Source organism: Photinus pyralis, unplaced genomic scaffold (genome assembly GCF_008802855.1).
Source record: "Photinus pyralis isolate 1611_PpyrPB1 unplaced genomic scaffold, Ppyr1.3 Ppyr1.4_LG7, whole genome shotgun sequence".
In the NCBI taxonomy this organism is placed as follows: Eukaryota; Metazoa; Arthropoda; class Insecta; order Coleoptera; family Lampyridae; genus Photinus; species Photinus pyralis.
The window spans coordinates 26,649,963-26,675,738 of record NW_022170738.1 but is presented as its reverse complement, the minus strand read 5'-3'; the positions used below and the strand labels follow the sequence as shown (position 1 = coordinate 26,675,738).

Sequence of the window (25,776 nt, the reverse complement as noted above, 5' to 3'; positions counted from 1 at the left end):
TGTAAATCAGTAACGCTTAATTACAATTGAGGTTCTAATTAGGGGGTGATTTCCTCGATTTTTTTTACCAAAAAAAAGGACCAACTTTATTTTGAGCGTAACTCACTTAGTTTTGATGCTAGGAACTTTTCTTAAAAACAAAAAGGAAGGTTTTTTCAAACACTTAAAAAAAGTATTCATATGTTTTCCCCGAAAAGTGCTTCATTTTTTTGTTATTTCACGTTGAAGTACTCCATTTGGAATTTGACGAATGAGAACCTACTTTTCATGAGCTACAACTTTGCTTCTACTGGGTCTACAGACTTCATATATAGACCATTTTGTTTGTTTTTTTATAGGCTATATTTTTGCTAAGAATACTTTTTTCGATACAATACTTACTTTTAGAGTTATTTGCGAAAAACCGTCTGAAAACGTGGTTTTTGAAATGAACAGTTTCACTCGCAAATAACTCGAATACTATTGACCAATTGACTTAGTGAAAAAACTCTATAGAACAAAAGTTGCCCAAGTTCACCTTTGAAGTAGAGGGTAAGAGGAACCTAAATCCAAATTTTTAAGCAAACCCGTCGAGGCGCGAAAAATTACTCGCCAAAACGGTCATTTATTGGCCTAGTTCACTTTCTCATAATCTGGGAGCAACTAATCAATTTCAGTTATGGGTAAGAAAGGATACGTAAATGGAGCAATGTACAGGATCTAACAAGTGGATACGTGAAAGAAAAATTAGGTGATAGAAGAATAAAAAATTCTTCCAAATAGATCAAAGACCCAAAATGTTTCTTTTGGGAAGTATCTTCTTAGGGTCTTTCAAATTCTTTTAATACATCCATCCGGAATGGTCAAATTTGGATGTCTTTCGTTGCTTCAGATCCCTTCAATTTTCTAATTTCAAATGCTGCGGATTCGTCAATTTGCTCCTAAATGTAGGCATCCTTCTCTACTTCCACTGATATTTCAGACTCTCTTAATTTTGTTTGGTAGGTAATTTTCGATGGGATGGTGGTTTTTCAATCTCCTTTTATCAGGTGTCAAATTGCGTCGTAGAATTTTGCCTCAGTAGTCACTGCGTCGTAATAAAGGATTGCATCGTATCATTGCTGGAAGCAGGAAGATCGCATGGTTTCAAAATAAATGTGATGCTGCATCAATCAAACTTCTGTATATATAATACTTTAGGGTTACGTTTGCAAGCCACAAAGTAAGGATTCACGTTAAATCAAGTTAATTCACGTAAATTCAAATTCATTCACGCTAATTCAAATTAATTCACGTTAATTGAAAATAATTCACGCTAATTTAAATTAAATCACGCTAATTCAAATTAATTCACGTTAATTCAAATTAATTCAGAGAGGTGTACACCAAAAATTCAAAGTTGTTTCCCCCTAGCTCGAACAACTTCACTTGAATTTGCTGGGAAGGTTGATATTATTAAACCCAAAATAAGCACAAGGTTTATATTCAAAATTTACTTTCGCGCCTTTTATGCAAAATTATTCGGAGCAAAATAAATTAACCAACCTCATTCTAAATAAAACAGGTTAGAATGTACAAATTTCCCTAAAAAACGAAATATTCGCAATATCACTGATAAAGTTGTATACAAAGATTTAATATGCACGTGTACACGTTGTATTTTTTAAAAGTGGCGCTTGGGTCACTTGTTGGACAGCCCTGCTGTAGAATGTAGATAAAGCCAAATTTTGCGACTAATTTCCGAGTTCAGTAGTTGTTATTCAACAAATTCGACGATTAAATGATTGATTGTAGTGTCATTTTACTGGCAAGTTTTGTATGATATTTTGCCGGAAAACGGAAAAAAACCACTAGTTCAAAAATTACAGCCCTTTGAATTTTTTTTCGACATTGGTTTCTAGTCTATAACTTTTTATTTAGAAGTCTGATCGAAAAAGAACGAATTGTTTTGGATTCTATGCGAAGTATTCGAATACTTCTCAAAGTATTCAAATACTTTGCGAAGTATTCGAATACTAAATATTTGTGAAAGTATTTGAGTTACAAATACCAATACTGCTTCCATAAAAGTATTTAATTACAAAGTATTTGAATACTTTAAAGGATTTGAATACTAAAAACTATTTACAAAATCGAATACTGCCCAGCTCTGTTCATAACTATGTTTATTCTCCAAGCTATGTTTTTTATACGTCCAAACGAGTACTTCTTAACCCTTTTCGCCCGTTGAGATCAAAGCTACAATTGAAAACTAATAATAAACAAAAATTGACGAACACCCTAGAAAAAGGTGACAATAACTTTAGTCTATCTATCTTCAAGCACAAATCGACTTTTGACAGAAATACACGTTTTGAAGCACCAGGAACCCGAAGCAAACAAAATCTCGATTATGTCGATCGGTTTGGCAGTCGGTCTGTACTCTCATTTCCGGCTAACCGGCTGAGCTAAATTTGCTAAATTGTATTCTTAAGACTTAAAAGGGCACAATCGCGCATGCGCAGGTGTGTGGGACGTGGGTGGTATCTGTGCTAGCCTTTTCATATAAAACTGTCAGTTTTGACAGATCTGGTTAAGTGACAAGAAGCAGGAAACGTAGTCAGGTAAAGTGTTACTGCTACTGTCATGGAAACTAAACTTCCTGACATGAGGTGAGCATGTAAATGAAGCTTTCATGTCGATTACGGCTAATATTAGCCAGTGACAAACAGAAATCGTTTGTGGCTGTGACTATGACAGGTCGGCTCGTCATCTCAAGACTCGTTCAACACAAGAATTTCTTTACAAAATTGATACCTGGATAACTATTACTAAATTTTGTTGTTAAACGAACTCCCTCCCATATTTACTCTGTCCCAACGTGGAAGTGACAAAACCTCTGTCCAAAAAGGGATTAGGTCAGTTACGATTATTGGCCAAAGAGAAGATCAGTATCAGAGCACTTATAGAAACAATTTCCAGTTGAAGAAGAGCGGAAGATAAATATTACCGGAAAGACCGCGGATCAACCACAAGCCTTCGCCAGGCCTTTACGCACCACCAAGAATCCCAGTATACGTTAGTTCTGCATCAATACTACGGTGCGGAGTATTCAGAAGCGATGTAAGCACTTGTGGAGGAAGAAATTTACGCAACTCAGTCGGAGTCAACTCGAGCGTGATTCACTTGTTTGTAAAGATGTTATAAGGACGGAATTATTTTGTGCTGTAGTCCGTCGCGTAGTTAAAATTTTTGTGTAGTAGTCTTATTACCTGACATTTAAACTGTTTTAAATTGAATACCTACCAAGGCCAAGCTTTATTTAAACTAGGGAGGATCAACGCAGCCGAATTTTGCAATGTATTACTATTTGTACTGTTTGTCGTTCGATTTTGATATGACCTTGCTCTTTAATGACAAAAGAGAAAATGTTCATTCCCAACTACAATCGACTAGATTTATTTCATTTATTCATATCAGGGCCTCACCCTCATTTAGTAACTTCTTTCACAGGGGCAATTAAGAGAAGGTTAAGAAATTCAACCAGATCAAGTTGAGGTATCCGATTACATAGAAAAAATCCAATCTCAGAGATAAAAACAAGCATGCCGTTGCATACTGAAATTCATTTCGTCACTGGATTTTACATCTGCCGTTTCAAAAATTTGCTTTTGAATTCGTATTTTGATAAGCATAGAGAAATTTAAGCATATATCGCTTCACAGCGAACGTGAACCAAAGTATGTCTGGTGATAAAAGCGATAGCAAGAAACGTATTGGGGAAAGCTACCGCGGTTGCCACGATCTCTTGAGCCCTGACGTTCCGTTCTGTTTAAAGCCGAGCGCATGTGAAGAAATTCTAAGCTGGTTTTCGCGAGCACGTATTACGTTAGGCACGCAAAAATTAGTTCTTGGAGAAGTGACGAGTGAGTGTCAGTACCAATTTGGATACGCTAATCTATCATTATGCGTGTTGGTTTATTTCGCGTCAATACAAAAGGTTTCCGTTTTAACGTCAGGAGCACCACGTATTAAAATCGGTGTTTGAAACAATTGTTTAGCTGGGTTGCAGGAAATATCCTCGCGTATATCTGAATATTCGTGGTTCGATTTCAAGAACCAGAACGCGGAATTCATTAAATAAAATCCATTTGAGTCGCAGTAAACATTAACAGTTTTAACTTCGAGTAACAACCATTAAGTGGCAATACCTCCTGCATTTCGACTACGTCGTGGAGAAATGTTTACAACAAATTGGGATTTGTCAAAAATTGTGGGTTACCTGCAATTTTATACGTGTGCGAATGCTGTGTATTGCGGGCTTAGACCATATAGTACATGGACTGCTATTCGCTCTATGCTTTCAATACAAAATGGGTGGTCACGGATAGGGGGCGCTGTAGTCGTGGGTATGTTACAGTGACTTTATAAGGACAGTGGCGACAACTTATCATAATCCGCCATATTGGAGCTAAAAAATTGATTGTAAGATCAATATACCTTGTCATGTCAAATTGTGAGCGTAGAATAATAAATGTCAGTTTCATTTAAGTAAAGATTCTTGTTCAAAACGAACGGCGCAGAAATGACCGTTTAAAGCTTTGCAGAACAACCTATGGGAAAACAAATGCCTCCCAAATTCAAAAAGGTATGGGTATATGGAAAACAGTATAATAAGTATGAAATATGGTGCAATATCCAAAATGTACATATAAATAATCATTAAATTGTGTTTGACATTTCAGTGTCTTCTGTCACTTCTTGTCCCCTGTCGCGTGTGGCTCCTTCCGGACTTAAAAGTATTTCTTTAGTCTCTTAAATGGAAGACAAAACACGTTGATCTAGTCCACGGAGTACAAGAGATCAATATTCCATGTGCTCCAGCAAACATGAAACCAATTCAAACGTATTTACGATCACAAATGAATTTGCTGCTAAATTTCGGATAAGCTGCTTCTCTAACCAGTTTTCTATCTAAACTCATTAGGTATTTAGGGCTCCTGAAAAAAATTTTACATCAATTACCAGTCGTAAGGTTAGGCACAGTTTTACATCTAAAAACACTAAGCGAATTACATACACTTTATTCCGTATAACTTCCGTTGCACGTCATCATTTTCTGTGACGTAATTACTATGCAATAATGCCAAATCTAGTTTTGAGCGATTTAGGTTATGTCACTTGTCAACAAGACAGTGCATTCTTTGTGTGAACAATCCACACCTTAAATAAAATAAAAATAATTTTTATTATTCATTTCGTTAATTGGAACCACAATATACATACAATATACCTTAATAACTTATGAACTGTACAAATGTAGCATCTCTTTTACAGAGAAAGTACTAAATATAAAATTTTACAGGTAATGTGATGTGATGGATGATATTCAAATTAATCAGAATCATCGGAACTGCTTTCGTGTTCAAAGTTTATAGTAGCAACGTTTTCAAGATCTAATTGCTTTTCTCTTTCGTACCACTCGTGTATTACAGTTTCCGGATCCTTAACTGAATTGCGCCACGTTTCGGAAGTTATCGATTGTAGTGATTCTTGTCACATGTTTATGCAATTTTCAATGCTTCGTCCATCTCTACCAATGTGTCGATTGTAGTAATTTTTCGCTATGCAGTGGTTACCTGCCAAAAAAACGTTACTTTACGTTATTATTTAGTATAGGCAAAATAACGTTTTCTACAGATAACCTGCATTTTAATTTAACGTTAGTTTAATTGTCAGATAATCCATTACCACTTGATCTATTTAATTTTAATCAAATGCCACCCTTGATTAGTTAAAATTTGATTTAAAAAATTCCAATGGCTTTTAGTTGTTGCAATTTCTATATCACTTAGTACGACATTTTCGCATAAAACTGGTCGTGTGTCTCGTTATGAATTGACAATGTTTCGCTTAAACCCCTGCTTAAACCCCTTCGAAATTTATTTGCACTTCTCTCGTAAATTACAGTGTCTCGTCTCGCTAAACAGGTCTAAAGGACTAAACAAAACACATCTTTTACTTTTTGCGTCATAAAATCGTTTCCGAAGCTGTGGCGGATATTAAACGAAAAGCGCCCCCTCCCGATCTTCATCGTGTCTTATACATGGGAAGCAGGAAACTTTGGCCATTGTCTATTGTTTAGTTTATGATTTTATCTTCAGTTTCTTTTATGCGAACTAATACAATGTGCTTGCAAGATCGTTGCCATCTTAGTTTTCTTAAGCGGGAAAAGTTTTCATTAAATACTGCATAAAAAGTTTGTAGCGCGGTGTACGCTTTACTTTTAAAATAACTTGAAAATTGCGAAACTCTTCAAAACCTACCCTTACTCCTTTTCATTATCGGAACTGCAAAAATTAACAATCGACTTGCAAACAAAACTTTGAAAACAATGTGTGAGTTGTATAAGGATAATGAGAAGGTTGTACACGATGCGGAAAGTGATTTTCCTAAAAATTCCGATTAAAAATGACTCGCAGCCGATACTACTCAAGTAGTAGGTTATAGTTTTCAATTAAGAAGTTTAACGTAGTTAGCGTTGATTCTATTAGCAAATTGTGTTCAAAGCAAAATCTCAGTTCTGCAAACTAGCGCGGAATCTCTCTAAACAGAATTTACTCAAGTGTGTTGTAGCAGCAAGTTGCACTTTGAATCTTCATCTTGGTCATTGAAAGTCTCTTGGACGAATGCAGGAAAACGTACACCGACTTTAATATTTTAAATTGAAACGTTTATAAATAAATCTCATTTATATTTATAGCGAAGTTTGCAACTGAAAATTTGACGGGCTTTGCCTAATTTTTATTTGAGAATAAGACATCTGTCAGTATTCGTGCGCTCTCAAATTCCACGATCAACAAGTTTGCTCATTAGCTTTGAAATGCAGTGGCATGCGTGGCAGCCAAGATTGTGTCACTAAAATAAATGTATCACTTGCTAGAGGAGGTATCATTTTCGACATTCAAGCGAGAGATGAGAACGCGCGACTCAAATTTCTATCATCTTAGTAGCCAACATTAACACTTCGTATATCAAACATTGAGTGGGCGTCTCATTGTATTTGTACTGTGTTTCATGATCCATTTGGGCACCGGCCAAAAAAAAATCGAAATTTTCTAATCTGCGTTACATTACAAATAGCATGCCGAGTTGATTATTATACGGGATACTAACACGAATAGATTTCTGAGAAGTGGTACATATAAGTAAAATATTTTCCAGCTATACCGGAAATAAGATTCTTTTTATAAGGAAAACATAGTCCCATTATTTTCAGGATTTGCTTTAAAAAAAGTTGTCAAAAAAGTATACAAGTCGCTTACGAATGTCAAATTTAGCAATTTTGGGAAATGTGAAAATGTAATTTATTCTCAATCTACACAGGAAAATAAGAACAATGTTTAATCTAAAGCTGCGTATACATTATCCGAACCGAACGTGTAATGTAATGCTCGTTCGTGGTTCGTTCACGTGTAAAAGAACAAGCACGAACGCGTTATTGCGTATTCGTTTTGTGAACCGACCGATTCAACTACACGAATTTGTTACATTACATGTTACATTACACGTTCGGTTCGGATAATGTATACGCAGCTTAATATGAAGGGATTTTGTAGCAAATGAAACGAAACGAATTTATTGTTGATCCGAATCAGCTAAGTAAGTGCTTTTGTAACGATTTATTTTCTTCATTACGGCGCATTATTATTATTATGTACGGTTTACTACTAGTCACAGAACCCCCGTAGCATTTGAAGTAGTGGTAGAACGATACCGATATTGATATCGGTATATCGGCATATCGGCAATTGTTGCCGATTATCGGTATCGTATCGTATCGGCAAGGTAATTGCGCCGATATATCGGCAAACAATTTTTTTAGCTGTTTTAACTCTTCAGTGCATAAATGAAATACTTTATTAAAGAAAATAAAATGTTTTATTTTAAAGTTAACATTTTTACTAAAAAAGTTAAAGAAAACAACAACAAATATACCTAATATAGCAGGTTCTAAATACAGTATATACTTAATACTTAAAATTTAACTTTTTGATATTATGATGCAAAAACACTAACATTTCAGCCCTATCTGCATTTAGTCTATTAAAGGTCTTCCCCGAAATCCGAAATGTTACTCACTTCACTATTATTATTATAGTTACGAACGTTTCCTCGCATCGGAATTATAAAACGGGACTTCCCCGGTTTTTTCTTCGGTCATGTATAAATCTATAAATAGAATAGATGACGCAATGCCAAACGTTTCCTTGCAACTGCAACGGAATAATTATAAATCGGGACTTCCCCGGTTTTTGCTTGACCGTGTCTAAATAGTAACGCCATCTATTGTTTGCCGATACGATACGATACGATATATCGGCATGTAAATATCGGTATCGTTCTATCACTAATTTGAAGCAATTTGATAGATGGCTCCACTTATTGCTATAATTTAGCAACGCAATTTTCAGCGCAGAGATGACAGCGCCTTGATTTTTGGGAGTTATTTTGTAAGCCGGAAGTACACGTGAATTAAACAGTTGAAAGCCTAAGGTAGGACGCATGGAATTCTAATTGCGATCTTCCGAATACATATTGATCTCTGGTGATTGAATTCATAATTTGGTAATTCCGAAGTGATTATTTAGACGAAATGTGCCGTGCTCCTAGTGGAGGTTATACATATGCGTTTTTACCCTTCTGCCGTAAGTACCGTTACATTTCGGCTGTAGTTGATGTACCGAAAAAAGAGCAAAATTGTACACAGTTATCGGGTCCATGTTTCTAATAGAATATTATATAACGCGGGACTGAAGTAGTAGTTTTAATCCCGAAGGTAAAGTTTATGATCCGACCGCAGAGATGGAATCAAAAAAGTCGTTCAGTATTTTGAAGCACCCTGTATGGATATCAAATGATTACAATAATTTCAATAATAGAGTTAAGTCATTCGTTTATGCATGCTCACGTCCGATTAAAGCGTAAGTGAGAGGAAGATACTATTTAGAGCGCTCCGTGAAGTTAAGAGAACATTGACGGCACAAATATCGAGACTCTAGGTGGATTGGTTAATGCTGCAGGTGTGCCGGTTTGTGCCAGTGTGTTTTTATCAGCTTTGTTTCTTCAATAAGTGCCGTTAGTGCCATGTTGTACCTAATGCAAAATAATTGAAGTGACAATTACCATCTGTCTGTGATGTACGTACTTAGCCATTTCCTACATTAGGTCTCGAAATTATAAAGAGCTCAGGGGATAACTGTTATATTATTGCTATATATTGCTATTATGTCTAGGTTCGCCATGTATTTTGGCTAGTGAGACAAAACAAGTTCACGAAGTAAAAAAAAAATTATCGGATCTGATCTCATTTGTTTAGTGAAACACCCTGTATATTTTAATCTAAAGGATATATGTAGTATATTAAATATTCTTTTCCAAAAATACAGGATGTTTCTTAATAACACGCTATTATTTAAGTGATTTTTGAACCCATTAGAAGAAAAAAACTTCCTATGAACCTATGCTCAAAACGTCGTAACTTTAGAGATACAGGGTGTTAAAGTTTTAAGAAAACAATATATTTTTTTCTTTTTCATGCATTCCACTTTAAATAACTATTATGAAATTTTGTGTCCTACCGTTTTGGTTTTCTGCGAATAACCGATTGTGAGCGCCATCTTGGTAAGGTGGCGGCACCGACGGCAGTTTCGAATTGTGCATTTGGTGAATTTTAGTTCTACGCACCCAAACCTATAAAATTTCAAAACTTCCCGTGTTATTTCCAGGTAAAAATCCCGAAATGTGTGCCGCCGATGTTCTACTAGCTTCCATTACATTCACCATTTTCTATCTTTATAAAACGTGAACAACGTACAATCTGTTCTTCGTAAGCGTAATTGGGGAATGGAGTCTTTACAACCGATGTTAGAACTTTTATATTCACAATGCGCCCCCCTTGAAAAGTTTTCCAGGATCCGCCACTGTCACGGGCCCTATTTTTGGTATTCAATTTGGTCAGTTATATCACGTATTATTGCTTTTTTGTTTATTTTTAACAGCAATTACATATTTGGTTGATATCCCACCCATATGTATGAGCCAAAAGATGAAGTACATGTACATGTATGAAATAACCTGATCAAATCGGGTCAAATTTTAATGTTAGTGACGCTTTTTTCAATGTTACGTTCTTTTCGCTCTAATTCAATGTAGTATTCTTACTCTCGTTTTTATTTAAATTCTTACGCTATCTAGGTGTTTCGTTTGTGACCCACTAGTTTTAGATTTAAGATAATTCCTGTAGTAAATTTGTTATTAAGCTTAGTATAGGTTTCTTTTGCGATGTTCTTTGTTTCGCCGACGGAGATCGTGTAGTTTTCTTTAATTTCTTTCGGCACAAAAAACTTCTTTGTACAAAGACGAGATTCGATCATTACTTGTAGAACTGGTAGAACATACACTCAATTACAGTTACTCGACAATGTTTGTCAACCTTTTGGGATTTTTATTGGTGCTGTATAAAGTGCAGTTTACCTTATGTGATTTTGCTTACGATGTCTTTTGCGAGTTGTCATGTTTTCGGATTCGGGTCCGATAATATTTATTCGTAATTGTTGGTAGCAAATCGTATAATGAAAACAGAAACCCCGAAAACAAGCCCTAACAAAAGTCGCATAATCGTACCAAAAATCATACGGGAAATCGTAAGCAAAATAACGTAAACTGCACTTATGTTAAGTAATGTTTTCTCTTGTTGACGCATTTGCGGATATATTGCAAGTATTAACGAACCGTTTGGGGCCTTACCCGTGTAAATTGCTTCGATATCTCTGATTTTACTTACACTGCCTGTGCCTGAAAAATATATTTATCGAAGTTTTTGAAGGTACAGGAGCCAATACCTACCATTTTTTAGTTACGCTATTTGTTTTACTCCGACGATTGTAAGGACAATCCGTCGTCGATCAACGTTTTTATAACCGCTTGCCTCCGTGTCATACGTTAGCATTGTTTACGTAATATTTTATGTGCCGCGCTATTCACTGTCCCTTTTATTTGTTTGTCGAAAAGGCTGAACGTGCCCTTCTGAATTCAGACGGCCGCTACAACCAGAATTCAAAGGTAATTTCGTCGACTCCTTGACATAACGTTTGATTACATACTTTCGACATAATCGAATCGTAATTGTAATTTTGTTACTTTTGTCCCAAGTTAACGTAACGAACACGTGCATTTAATTTCAGGAATGTTGGAATTCGCAACATTTTCTTTGAATAATGAATTTAAAAGGTATAATTCTATTCGAGAGGACATCGTTTACGATAAAATGCTGCCACCAATATTTTTAACCTTTCAATTGGTAAATGAAGGACTTTCTACGATATGTAATAATTTCAATAAGTGAAATGCTTTAACCAGTAACCGTTTGCATTTTTCAACAGTGATATTTATGCAATGAGATAACATGGTTAAATCAAGTTGTTGATATTCAACGAATATTTGAATTATTTAAGATTGCTAACTGTTCAGACCTTAAAAATTACCAGTCGAATATTCGGATTTGGTACATGTCCCCTTTTTTTTGCAAAAACCGCATGAGAGTATTGCTATAGATCCAATGTGAGGGAGAGTGGCAAAATTATTACAATGTAGCTAAAAAATAATGGGAAAGAACTTGGGACGTATACGTCTAATGAATCCGATGTTACAGACTTTGGTACATACATTTTTTAATTTCAATACATGTAGAATGTTTGAAATGTCTGGAAAATACGATATCTGAAACGTGCTTTGAAGATTTTTAATTATTAAATATTTCACAAGGGCACAACCTTCCACCCAGAAATGAAAAATTATTAATGAAACCCTGTTTCGACTACGTTTTCATATTTCTACGTCTACAACATATCTACACTCTCAAAAGGGAGAACTGGAGAAAGATTTATTTTATATAATTCACCATTTCTTGTATATGTACTCCACGTTCTTATAGAAATTGAAATTTGCTTACTCGTCTACTACCCTCAGGATTAATTAAATCAATTTTAACTCCTCCTTTCGTTATTATTATAAACATATAAACAATACAATCGCTTGGATTACGGCTGTGTTCCAATCGGACGTAAATCCAGGGTTAAACAAGCTAAATTACGTTCGTGCCGTTCACGTACTGAACATGGGCCGCCCCACTCGATTTTCCCATAAAAATTGCGTTTATCCAAATAGAGGATGAGAATCAGTTCCTGCATTCTTGATATTCTCGTCTCCCACGCTATCTTTCATTATCAACGAATGCAGCTGCAAGTACATTTATTATTTCTTCGCATACAACCGCTACTTTTAACTTAGTTTATTATGCGGTAAGGGGAACTTGCAATTTTCCTCTGAAGATCTCTAAATTAATGAAATGGGAGTAATAAATTACACGAGGTTCTTGTCTACAAGGAAAATATTTCACGAGCTACGCCTCTCTCCTACGACCGATACCGCCGGGCATTTGTTTCTTTTTCGAAACGTTAACGTGCGCAAAAAAACAAATTTCATAAGGATTAATTGATTTTTTTTAGATGGAAGATGTGACAAAAACACGGCAGCGGAAAACCGTCGAAGGAAATAACACGTTGATTTTGGCAATCTTTATAGATAACGCGAGAGGAAAGCCTTATTTTTCTGAAAGGCGAACTTAATTAAAAGTTCGTAAGTTTCTAAAGCCTGGTTACCATATCGCGTCGGTAGCTCTAGTAACCGAATTCGAAATATGAGGCCGATGGATTGGCGCGTGACAGATTCAGTTTCGAAACGTCGACAAATCGTCGTACCAAATTTCGTTATCCTGAATCAAGGGTGAATGTCTTATTGAAAATGAGTCCAGTTCAAAAATATAAACAGATCTTGAATATCAATTTATCGGCATGTAATTTTAGGTAAAACTAGTACGGATCGTTTTGGTACCAAGAGCTGTTTTAAGTTAAGTTAATTCGGCTCAAAGGACCAATATCTTGCAGAGCTCTTTTGAACTAAATCTAATTGTCTTGCAATTTCGGGTCGTATTTTAATTAAAATTTGGTACAGTCTTAAAGAACGAACAAAATTTCGATTCAGTTGGATAGATAACATTTTTATGCGCAATTGTTATGAATCGATTAGATTCTGGGACAATGCTTCTTATTACACGCAATCAAAACGAACACCACTTTCGTGCGAAATATTAATTTATGATGGGAATAAACACCGTAGCTTTAATACAATTGTTATTTTGGTTGTAATAAATGCAAATGATTACAATTTTCATCCGACTTAATTAAATTTTTTGCTGTATATTATTTATAAGCGCAATGTCAGTCTTGTGTACCTAAATGATGGGACGAATATCTTTTAAAATGTCGTATGCAGAATTGACATTTTTTTTGTTTTGTGGGAATATCACGTAGGTACCTATATGAAGTAACCCATTTCTGAAAATTTCAATTCAACTCATTGTCTGCGGATCTGCACATATACGTGTTCGGTATGCCACGATTGATTATTGATGTCGAACTGCCCTCCATTTTTATTTATTTATTTTATTTTTGGACTTTCTTTTTAAGTGGGTGGGGTTTCAGCTGTTTTACCAACGTAACCCTTGCAAATATCCATGCCCGAACCCGGATTTCAACCACGCCACTGCGACATACATCCCCAAACCTTTTAGAATTCAACGAGGGTAGGAAGGCAGCACTACACAAGGGGGGGGGGGTCGATTTCTCCATATTCCATATTTTACTCAAAAACGTGTAAAGAAGTTATTCGAAACATTTTTTTGCCGTGGTAACAAATGGCGCTGTAATTGCAGAAACTAATTTCGAGATATGGAATAGAAATGCAATTTTAATTCAGATGTAAATAAAGTAATTTAATAGTTACACTGCTATACGTGTGTATATTCGGGATGAGGTAAATGAAGTGGGTCACTGCAATTAACATAAGAGCAAGGAGAGAGAGTTAAATATGCCCATGGTTGAATGACAAAAAGCTTACAATAGCGCGGAGTTAAGTATTTATACCATTCATCGTAGTAATAAGGTGCAAATGACTAATGAGGTCGACAGATAGAAAAGAGAACCAATAAATACGAGTGAAAATGGCAGCTTTCGTTCAGCGACGTACACAGTGCCAAATCTGCGCTGTTCGTTCTCGCAAAGCGCGTGAATTTTCAAGTTTGAACCCTGCAAGGTAGATCCCGAAGAAAATATTTGTATATAAGAAAGAAAACAAGATATATATTCTTCAGTCAGTTCGTGCAGATCGCAGCTGGAGGGCCAATTTCAATTCTAAAAATAAACCGATTCTATATTCGGTCCGTGCAGAGCGGATCTGAAGGAAACAACAATTTTATTTTAATTCAAATCAGCACCAAAACGCATCTAGCACCTGGTGCACAAACAATAAAAGTATATATGAGCAAATGTTCTAAATCGTTGTAGTTTTGCCGCTTTCCGTCGTGTTACCATTTGTTGTTGATAGCCTCGTTATATTTGAAGCGTCGCGTCGTAGTGTATTGATTTAATTACAACCTATTGCAGGAAATTTTATGCGCAAGTGCTGTTTAATGTTGTATACTTATGTAAAGGTTATTTAACCACTTGCAATTTTTCATCAAGTTGGTGTTGCTGGCCATCGGGTGACTAGAAAGTTGGGGTTGCGCCGCAAAATTCTTAACAATTTTGGAAAATCTGGAAGGAGCGACTGACACTGTCGCACTTAAAAATAGTGTGACTATGCGAGGCGAAGCCGGGTCTAAAATGGCGTCTCCGCAAACACAATAGTTATGATATTGCATCGTATAGCAATGAGTGCAAATTCCTATCTATTGAACTTCAGAAAAATATATTCGGTGTCTCGTAGTACAAACAGGTAGGGACAGCAGTTCGGAGTTACTAAAGAACGATTTTGACAATAATTGGACAATGCGCTAACCGGCAAAATGGTATACGCTAGAATAATTCAGGGACTTCACAAAATGAATCCACAGTTTTGAGTATGATCGGTATAATAAACGGTTTGGGACAGGAATTTTGGGGTCCAATTTGGAGTACTTACAATTTTGGATTGATTGTGAAGTTAAATTCAAAATATGTATTTGTGACAAATGTGATAACATAACTCTCGATATGAAAGATATCTTGGACATTTTTTAATTGGCATTTTTGTTTTTGTTTAGGCTGTTCTAGTTTAACATACCTATAATTTCACATTTTTTTCTAATGTTCATTTTAATTCTCAAGAATTTGATCTATTATTGGTTTTTAGTTTTTTTTCTATTGATCAATAAACTATTATTATTAACTATTGTGATAAAAGTGATGGAAGACAGAAGGGGGGTGGTTAAAACCAAAATTAAAAGGTTTCAGGTGAACATGCTGCGATAGTGGGTTTGGGATCATAGTGAAACCAGTTAAAAATTGAACCAAATATTGATACAATACATTGGAGTAAAGAATACAAATGCTTTGGCGGAAGCTCAATTTGAACTTAAAATTAGGCATTACTCTGATTCACAGACTTGAACAAAGTTTAGAGGGCCAATTCGAATCCTTAGCATTATGCGAAATTTATATATTTTTTAAAGCGGATATGTAAAATATTGTAGGGGGGAGGGTAAGGTAAGGGGGTCAAGAGAAATGAAGAAATCAAATCATAGGAAGTCCACAGAAATGTATGTATGTACATCGATTCGTAAAACCTCTCGAGAATGGCATTTAGCACAGGAGCCCAGAATCAGCAGTAAAAAAATTGTAATTATTTTGTGGTGGGACAGGGGGGGCCGGAGTTCGGGTTCATGACCGAAAGAGGAGACAGAAGATCACGAGACAATTAAAAACGATATTTCGCTTTAGGGTCATCAGACAAGAAACAGATTTGAGGATAATAGGCCGATTACGGAACTGGTCCAATTTGAGAATACTCAATACTCGGTATAACAGTTTATGGTCATCATAGAAGGACGGTATTGATTAAGGCGGATATGTTAAAACATTTTTTAATGAAAGACTTAAGAATCTTATTGGAAACGCTTCTTACTGACATTGACTTAGCCGTTCAGGATCATCAGGAACAAATCATCTTGACATTAAGGCGGATGAAAGCAAGGGGGTGGAATCGAAAAAACACGTGAGTTGAAATTGAAGATCAGTTAGAGGTGTGATAAAAAGAACCGTACAGTGCTTGAGAAACCCCGAAGGACAGGGGGTAACATTTCCAAATACAAAGGTTACATGCTCATGAATCATGATGTTACCTCAGTTGATCAATAAATACCCACCTGTTAAAACCTGTCTTGTACGCCATCTACTACGTTCCTATTTAATTTCGTATACAGAATCAAAGATCATACTACACTAGATAGCCAGCGTATATGCAAGAGTTGTTTCGCGTTTAAGTAGTTCCATAAAAATATTTATAGGGGGCTTTCAATGTTAAGAACGTAACTGATTCATCCGAAGCCGTCTTCGTACGAGTTCGAATCATATCATAAATACAAAGAGTGATTATTGTCTAAACACGAGACACATAAACATGACCTACTGAACATCATTGGGATAAAATTACATTATTTTGTAAGTGGGCTCATTCAATACGAGGTAGATTCTATTTACAGTCAGGACTACAATGAAAGAAATAATTTGAAAGTTGTACACAATATTCCCTTTGCTTTTTTTTAACCAGCGCTAACCAATCATTTTCCAGATTTTCGGATTAAATTAATAATTGCAAAAGCGTCTTTTTTTCTTAGCATAATTTCTGAAAACTTTTAGTTTCACGTATCTACGATACTTTAGCAAATCTTCAAATATAATATCACAGATTTAAATATACCATAAATCTGTGATAATATGCACCTACTTATCCAGGCATATTTACATTGTAACCACACATTTATCTAATTTAGATTTGTTGTAATTAAGCATTTTATGATTGGGATAAACAAGATATCCCGCTTAGCCTCCTACATAATAAAATTGTGTCCAGCTAAAGTGAGTCGGAACTAGAAGCGTCTGTGGTTAAAATTTCAAAGAAATATCTCCATGAATATGAAAGTTGGCATTGCGCAGTCTGCGCAAAATATGGAAAATAGGAAACTGATCGAAATGGGCAAATATAGACCATAACGGCTATCAATTAACGACAACCCGAAGTCTCTAGGTGGCCCAGGGGCCGAGATCTCGATGGAACGGATGGACGGACGGACGGACAGATGGAAACACGAGCACATAAGCTTTACCTCAACTTCGTTGTGTTACGATAAAAAATTTAATTTAAACCAAGATGTGAATATTCGGTATTTTAATTTACAGTAAGGTAACCAGATAAAAACATCTATAACACCCACACAAGGTTGCGCTTAGGAATGACACCGATATTCCATACAGTAGCCCTTTATTCTAAAAATAACTGTGCTTTGCCATTTCGCGCGTCTTCTTACCCCGCCAGGTAGTTTGTACTATTCTCATAAAAACATAGCCGCTGGAGGACGCAGTCGATTTATTTGGCGAGACGAATTATGAGAGTCTAAAATTTATACAGCGCTGTCTATCTAGTGTAGTATGATCTTTGACAGAATTAAACACGTTACTGATATTACTGATTTTATAGACGGATTTACACGTCGAATGAATTACAAGTATTAAAAGTACAAGCATAAATAATAATGGCAATTAAACAAAGTGAATTTCTTTCGCTCAGCTTCTAAATCGCGTATGCTACAAATACCAATACAGAGAAAAGGGAGGATTTTTGTACACGTTTTTCCTACGTCGATGATAACAAGAAGAAAATGCATTACCACAGGGATGATTTTGATGGCGGCATCACAGAGAGCATTCGAGTTATATTTTTGATATTTTTAAAAAGGAAACATCTACTTATTTTAAAGAGACATCAAAGAATTTATTATTTCTGAAAAGGACGTACTTTCCACCGAGATGAAAATTCACGAAGGAGATATTTTAGGATACTTAAAAAGTATTCCACTTCTGCATGATTGATCATTGTTGTCGCCAGTATCACCTCATATCAAGTGTTAATTTCAAAGTGAGTAGTTCTCGAAATTGCCAGTAGTATTGGAAGGGGTGGAAAATTGCGTTTTATATGCTTATCGAAAAATAAAAAATTAAACGAAAAAATAATATATAATGTTACCACGCAGTTTGCCAGTCACCTAAGATAAAGACCAAGTTTATATACACATGACAGTTTCCCAATAATTTCTTCACTTTCCTTATTCTTTCGCCTCCCGGCGTAAGATACTTAACGCGCGCTTTGTTTTTATATCTCAATTTCGTGTCAGTTGCGTATGTCACATGCACAAAACGTCGAAATCGGTAAGCTCAACAGTAAACTCCAACCTACCTTTTTGGCATTTTCTTGATTATTGTTATCGGCATGATTGTTTGGTGCGGAGGGAGCCATAACCGACACGTTTGATTGCGACAGTAGCTCGTCACTGCCTCTCTGAAACAAAAACGGGGAAATTAGAAATTTGACAAAACTAATTAGAACAAACACTTTATTAACTACAAGATCAAAGTACACCTTCAACCGCTAATTAGCAAAAAGCAATTATACACTATAATCGCGCAAGCATACCTTTAATTGGGCGAATTTATTTCCCTTCGAAGCGTGTCAAATAAAAAAGCTCGCGGCGAAGGGTTTCACCGCGCCGAAAAAATCCTCAAAAAGTGAGTTTTAAAACTCGTTTCGCAAATTTACATTCAGACTCAATTCTAATTCTTAAACTGATTAAACAGTTTTCTGCTTTTATTCCCGTACAAATAAATTTTGTTTTAAATTTTCATACCTATACTTTTCCGGCCATTGTGTCGCGAAAAAGAAAAGTAAAATTTGGAAAATACATTCCGCGAATTTTTTAACTTAAACTTCCGGGCATTATCGAATTATTCTATTCATAAGCGAAAATGTTTGAATGAAAATAAAGTTGAAAAAAGTTCATTTCGAAACGACCTTATTATATCACGACACAGAATGAGTTAAAAACTAAATTTTCGAACAAAACCTAGTTCGATGTTGTCGGTGGTCGATTTGAATGTAATAGCTCGTGGCCTGTGTTTGTATACGAAGTTGAAAATGAAATGTCATATATATCGAAACAATCGTTGTGTGGATGTGCGACAAATAAGATAAACATTGTGCATACGTCGCGTTTTGTTGTGCCGTAATTAGTGCTTTGATTAGTGAAAATTCCATGCTATGTCATGAAAGATTATCGATAAACAGAGTTGCTAGTCACTAGCCTGCCACAAACAGTATTTTTCAAATTTGTTTGTAACTCATTAGTATAAAAAAATTAGCCTAAGAATTGTCGATCAGAAATGGGACGCGGAGCACGATATAAAATGACGTTCAGAAGATGACAATGCAATGTGTTTTGTATTATACACGACGATAAAGGTAAACTAACCATCTCGTGAAAGTTAATTCACTATTATGGTTAAAATATCCTTTTATCGTCTTACATAATAAATTAATTACTTCTACATTAATTATCTACATTAAATTTTCTACCAATTATGTCTGTACATGGATTGCAAGCAGACATCAGCGCACCACGTGTTCCGTTCATTGTTTACCTTGCCCTCGCACCGCCTAGTAAGCGATGTAGCTCGTGGCACCCTAGCCCCCCCCCCCCCGCCCCTGCGGTGCCAAACCCCCGCAAATGATGCTGAATGTACAATTACACGCACTGCAATTGATAAAGCTGCAGACAATCCAGTGTTTGCTGTTGCTGGAGAAGATGTTGATCCTGCAGTGTTTCAAATGGCTCTAACTCCACCAGCCATTTATAAGAAGGGAAGCAACATCACCCAGTTTTTTTTAACAAAATCCATTGATAAAGACTATAGCAAATGCGTTGTATCTACACAAGAGTTCTGCACATTTTGTACTTGTTTTTTATTTGTCTTAGATTTTAAAACAATTTGCAGCTTTCCCCCTGGCACTTTGAGGTACTCACTTTCAGGGTTAATTTTACTGGACTAAGTACTAGTGCTATTATGAAAGCCATAATGACATCCAAGTGGCCATGTTAAATCTGTCATAATGACACCGTCGTAGGATAAAAATATTAAAGTATGTACAGGGTGATTCAAATTCGCACCATTGGGAACTCCGCAACGGTGAGATACAATCTAGGTTAAATTGGGGGCAAAGTTAACTCTTTTTGTGACTACAAAAAACACATTTGAGATTTTTGAAAAATCTTTGATAATATCTGAGTTATCACCGAGAAACTGAAAATGTGAAATTCTGTTGTCATTTTTTTTAAGCTCAAACGGTCGGAAATCGGCGGTTCCCGTTAGCACCCCCTATAAGCACTTTTTTCGGAGAATTTGTTATCAGAATTTCCATAGCACGCTAGATGTAGTACGAGCAACAGGGTACTACTTTCTTATTTCTTAGGGGCGCCATATTGGATTTTTACGAAACGAGATCGTAATATTCTGGAAATTTTCCTTTCAGAATTTTCTTAAGAGATCTTCTTGACGATTTCACCAATTCTACTTACAAAATTTTGCTAGAAATTTCCTTGAGACCTGAGGTCAGAAACATTAAGCATTTTCTAGAACTCATTACTTACAAGAATTTCTAAAGAAATTTTGTAAGAATCAATTGCGAAATCTTTCTAGAGCTAGACTTCCCAGGAATGTTAAAAATGTTCTATGATTTTCACAAAATGCTAAATAATTCTCTTAGAAGGCATCTTCGAAAACATAAGGCATTGTTTGGCTCTGAAAGTCCTTAGAACTGTTTTTGAAATCATTTCCACAAATCTTGTATAAGGGGAATGTGCGAGGAATTGTTTCTACCCTTGGCACAAGGAGTATATTTTAGTAGTCTACTAATATGCTGTTGTGTAAACTGCAGGGGGTGTTGTTGTCTAGGTTGAAATAATGCCAACGATGAGAGCGAGCCATCTTATAGTTGAGGATTTACGTGCTGTGGGTTTCACATTGGAGGTTTCAAATGGAGTATCCTGTACAATGTTGTAATTTACTTTATTTAGGACCTGAGGGACATTTTGTCAGTAGACAATTTCAGAATTTTATTTGATGATCATTGTAATGTATATTTTTAATGCACTTTCAATAAAAAAGTGTATTTTTGCGCTCTTGATATGTCTGTCTGTCTGAGTCACAAAGGCTTCGGAACTGGACCACTTACTGACTTGGTATTGGTGTCATTCGATCAGAAATTAAAAATTATTTCATGTTTGTATTCTCAGGCATAGGGCTATTAAAATCGAAACAACAAATTTGAAAGTGCGCTCCTCGCTTCTTGCTCACAAGTGGCTTAACGAATTTTTTTTCTCTTTGTATTGTGAATCATGAATTTGTACAAGTAGTTGGGCGTTTGTTTGTTATTGCCTCCGAATAAGGGTTCGAGGAACGCAAAAATTAGGTAACATTTTTTTTAAAACGAAGTAAGAAATAAGTCTTATCTGGACACTTGCGTATAAAACCTGTTATCGGACAAATTAATTGGCTAATCTCGATAACACGACTTCTGCATTGATAAGCGACACAGATGGGCATCAATTTGGAGACGTAGTTACTTGTTAGTTCTTCGTCGATTATTAGAGAGGCGAGAAAATTAGAGTGGAGGTGTCGATCACTTAAATAAGCGGTGCCGCGGATATTCGGGTGAATTTTTGAATGTGTGCGTAACTCAAGTACAAGTGTCAAATAAAAAAAAAGTGAATTTGTTAAAAAGCTACGAGTGAAGATTCGTCAGTATTTGCGTTCCGTTGGACCAATTTAATCGTGGATATTTCGTGGGCATATTGTGAGTACTCACTTTTTTAGCGCATTTCCACAAAAATTTAAAAAATGCGCTATTGCGGCCACTTTGTCCGTCTATCTGTCCGCCCCTCCGCCTGGTCGCTACTAGATCTTTATCTTAATAGCTATTGTTCTACGAGTACTTTTTTCGCTGTTTGGTTCGTTATGGCGTCGAGGCTTGCACCAAGAAAGGAATTTTTTCTGGGTTTATTACTAAAAAAGTTATAGTAAAAGTATAGTAAAAAAATTTTATGATGTACCATAATTTTACAGTTTACGTTTAGAAACGTCGGATCGCTTTGAAAATTGGTACGCATGTTCTGAAGGATATAAGAAAGGTCGCTATTGTTTTTCAGCTACGTATACTAACGGGTCAAAAAGATACAGCCCAAACCTCCAAAAAAATAGGATTGGTTTATCATTCTTGTTACAAAGAACATATGAATGTACGGTTTTCTGTGTTAGTAAATATTCCTTAAATATCAAGCAGCTATGCAGACGAATTAAAAAAAATTGCGCATGCGCAACCCAGCGTGGGTACCTGCGCAATCCAATTTTTTGACGTGTTGAGATATTTAAATGAAACATATAGGCACCTCGAATACCGAATTAAAAAATTTATTTTACAAGTCTGGAGGGACAGAATCGACCCCTTAAGGTGTGTTGTAAAATTGATGGATGCATGAAGATCTCGAAGATCGTTCGGACTAGGTTGTGCATTCGCAGTGCTAACTTTCTTATTTGTGGACGGATTTTTTTGGTTAAATGGCTGAAAACGAATTTGGCTAGAGTTAGTCTCGTCTCGTCTCAGGCAAGACGAATCATGAGTCTCGGCAAGAGCGCAAGACTCGCGTTTGGTCTCGAAGTTTTTTTTTGTATTTATTTGTACTGTTTTTCAAAGTAAAGGTTTATCTTTAGGTACACAAGAAATTTTAGTAGAAACCGTTTTAAGATCTTAGTGACATTTGAAAAACAAACGCGGAACCGCGGGGTGCTGGTCACTACTCTACCATACAATGACTCTATAAAGACAGTGTGGCCATACGGTGGTGTTATTTCCTATTGGTAATTGTGAAATCCGCCGTGCTTTAACCAAATACACTGGATTGGTAGAAATTAATCTTGCTGCTAACATAGACATCTACCAAGTGTTCCATTGCGGTTTATTTATTTATTTATAATTCCTCTCTTGTTCTGGGCCCTCAATAGGCTTGCGTCCAATTACATAGTGACCCGCATAATGCTTTTTAGAGGTGCCTTTATAGAAGGTCTTAAGTTGTTCTATACTACTCCAGAATTAAGAAAACTGCAGAAAAAACTAATTCGGAGTGGCCGGTATAATGCTCGAAACTGGTCTAAGGTAATTTCCCATCTCGCTCTACCAATGAACCACAAAGTATCTAGTTAAACAGTACAATGCATCACATAAATTCTCATTGCAGTAACGTTTTCAGTTCTCAAAAGAGAGTGAAGCTTTATCAAAATAGGACTGACAGACCTACAGATTATTCACTATTTTCCATCAAGATGATTGCGGTATTCTGCAACTTCCGATCTGCAAAACTTGCACTTTTTCCCATTAATGTCATCCTTTTAACGTTTCCATAAGTGCTTTTTCATTTGGAAAAATTTTTCATTGACATCTGCTTGGATTAGTGAACATACAGAGACGATCGTTAAATTGAACCTATCCAGTCTTGCTTTTGCTTTAATATCTCTTTCATTATGCAAACATAAACAGCATAAACAAGAAATGATTACTTAGAGAACCTGCACTCGTCGAACTGTAAAATCGGAATAAAAATATAACTAAAAATACACTGCTCAATCATAATTAACGAAGTAAATTACTAAATTAAGTATTCACCGCAATTTTTTATAACGGCAGGAGTTGCGTGAGAGATATTCAACATCATTTACTAAAAGGAGCGTTATGGAAATATGGGACGTTCAAAACATGAAGTGACATTCATAATAAAACTTTCTTTGTGATGAAAAATTTTTATTTCGAAGTTAATGCGAAAAAAGGTTTTCATTATTTCATAGCGTTCGCTTCCTCCTTTTTTTTATTTAGATGGCGATTATATTTATTCGTTTTCGTTTTGAATGGAAAATAGTTTTCAGAAAGTCAACGAGGCGAATGAGCAATATAGTTCGGGGGGACGCGCATCCATTTCATAACACATGCTTTCTGCTTGCAAGCCACTTACCTACCTAGAATTTTTGTGTGTTCTTTCGTATTTCCACGCCGAGAAATTGTCGCTGAATTCGAAATGTATTCAAATTTTTAACGCACCAGTCTCTCAGTCAAGTCGAGCGCCAACTTCACCAATAAATCGCCGATTTATGCCCCAATACTCGCCTGCTTTCCATCGTCATTTACATTTGCACCGGCTCTTTCTAGTTTGGCCCCAGTTCCAAACGTATGCATTACTTAGAGATGCTACACTTTTTCACGGGGAAGTGGCATAAAATTTGTTTGCTCCACTTTACAATCAATGATGTTCGGTTATCGAAGAAGACAAACGACAGGTCGTTCGCTTTTACATAAAGGTCTTTTCATTCCAATCGACGGCAACCTCAATTTTCTTATTATTCTCGAGGACCCAAAACTTATATTAAAATTGTTTAACAAACTCGTTTCAATCTTCCGCTTTTTTAATAAAACACATTTTCAACATCAAAGACTCCCGAATGTGTATACACAGAATAAAATCGTCAATAATTAATAACGATTAAAGAGGAAAACGCGTTATTGTGACAAAGTGGTTTCATGTTACATTTAAACGATCTAATTTAGTTTCTACACGACAGGCCCATTAGATGATTTACGCAAGCAGTAAAATAAGAAATTTTCAAAATGAAACGCTTCGCAACATTTTCGTAACCAACGATAGGAATCAAGATGAAAAATTGATAAGGTCTTTTACAACTTCTATTTAAATAAATTAGGTATATAAATTCCGATGCCCCGTCGCCCCGTTTTTATACCGGCAATAAGGACGCAGTAAATATTTTCGGAAGTCTCGAAGACGAACCCCTAAATAATTCAACGTTAATTACTGTTTTTATTAATCTCATCACATCATGTTGATGTTGAGCGATCTAACTGCCAACGAGAATTTCTAAGTTATAGGGGGTTTCTTAGTTATAAGTATCCTTTATAGTGCTACTACTCTAAATTAATGAAGAATGCGGGTTAAAAACTTCGTAAATAGTTGAACGTGGCCATTTTGAGCTAGTGCGACGAGAAATAGCCAAACGCTTTTAAATGGGAGTTTAGCAATCTCCCACCTTTTTCAATATATCCTATCGGTGTCAAATTAATTTGCCTATACAGGGTGTTACACGACCGTTCGAAAAAAAAAAATCGGGTTGTAGAGGGCATCAAAACAAGCACTTTTTCCAAATAAACCGAGGGTCCAACGTGTTTCGTTTGGGAGCCACCCCCCAAAGAGTGTTGAAATCTGCATTTCTTCTTTCATTTTTTTCTCAGCAACCATAAGAGTTACAAAGTCGGGTGGCATGTCTTTGAATAGGTTTTTGGGTATGCTCTTTCCGATTTTGCAATTTTTTTTTTCAAAATTCCTACCCCTAAAGGGCGCACCCCTAAACTAGGGTGCAAAAAAAAATTCTGATTTCGACGAAATTTGGTATCTGGGGTTTTTTTAACATGAACATCACGAATCTGAAATTAGTTTTTGAAAATTCGAAAAAAAAAGTTCCACTGCAATTCTTGGCGGGACAACGAAAATAGAGATAATTCCACGAAATTTGTTGTGTACATACTAAACGAGTTAAGGAACAAAACTGTCGAACAGTTTTTTAAAATAACTTTTCAAACAAAACTTATACTCATTTGAATGTTGGTCCTTCGGGTCGCGAAGTGTCCCAAGCCTACTAGTAAGCCATAATTTCGCATGTGAAAGGAGCGTGTTCTTTTGGAAGTTATTTTTCAACCTAAGATTATGAAAATTTTTGA

General features: G+C 35.9%; 1 protein-coding gene across 7 annotated transcripts in view; it reads right to left on the bottom strand.

The window, feature by feature from the left end:
* The window catches only part of LOC116176819 (polypyrimidine tract-binding protein 1), a 280,865-nt gene that overhangs the window by 49,030 nt on the left and 206,059 nt on the right, over window positions 1-25,776 (bottom strand). For all 7 annotated transcript variants that reach the window (XM_031495603.1, XM_031495604.1, XM_031495605.1 and 4 more), the window contains one exon: window positions 18,349-18,450. In XM_031495603.1, the coding sequence (XP_031351463.1) occupies window positions 18,349-18,450 (102 nt within the window). The remainder of the gene's footprint in view (window positions 1-18,348; window positions 18,451-25,776) is intronic.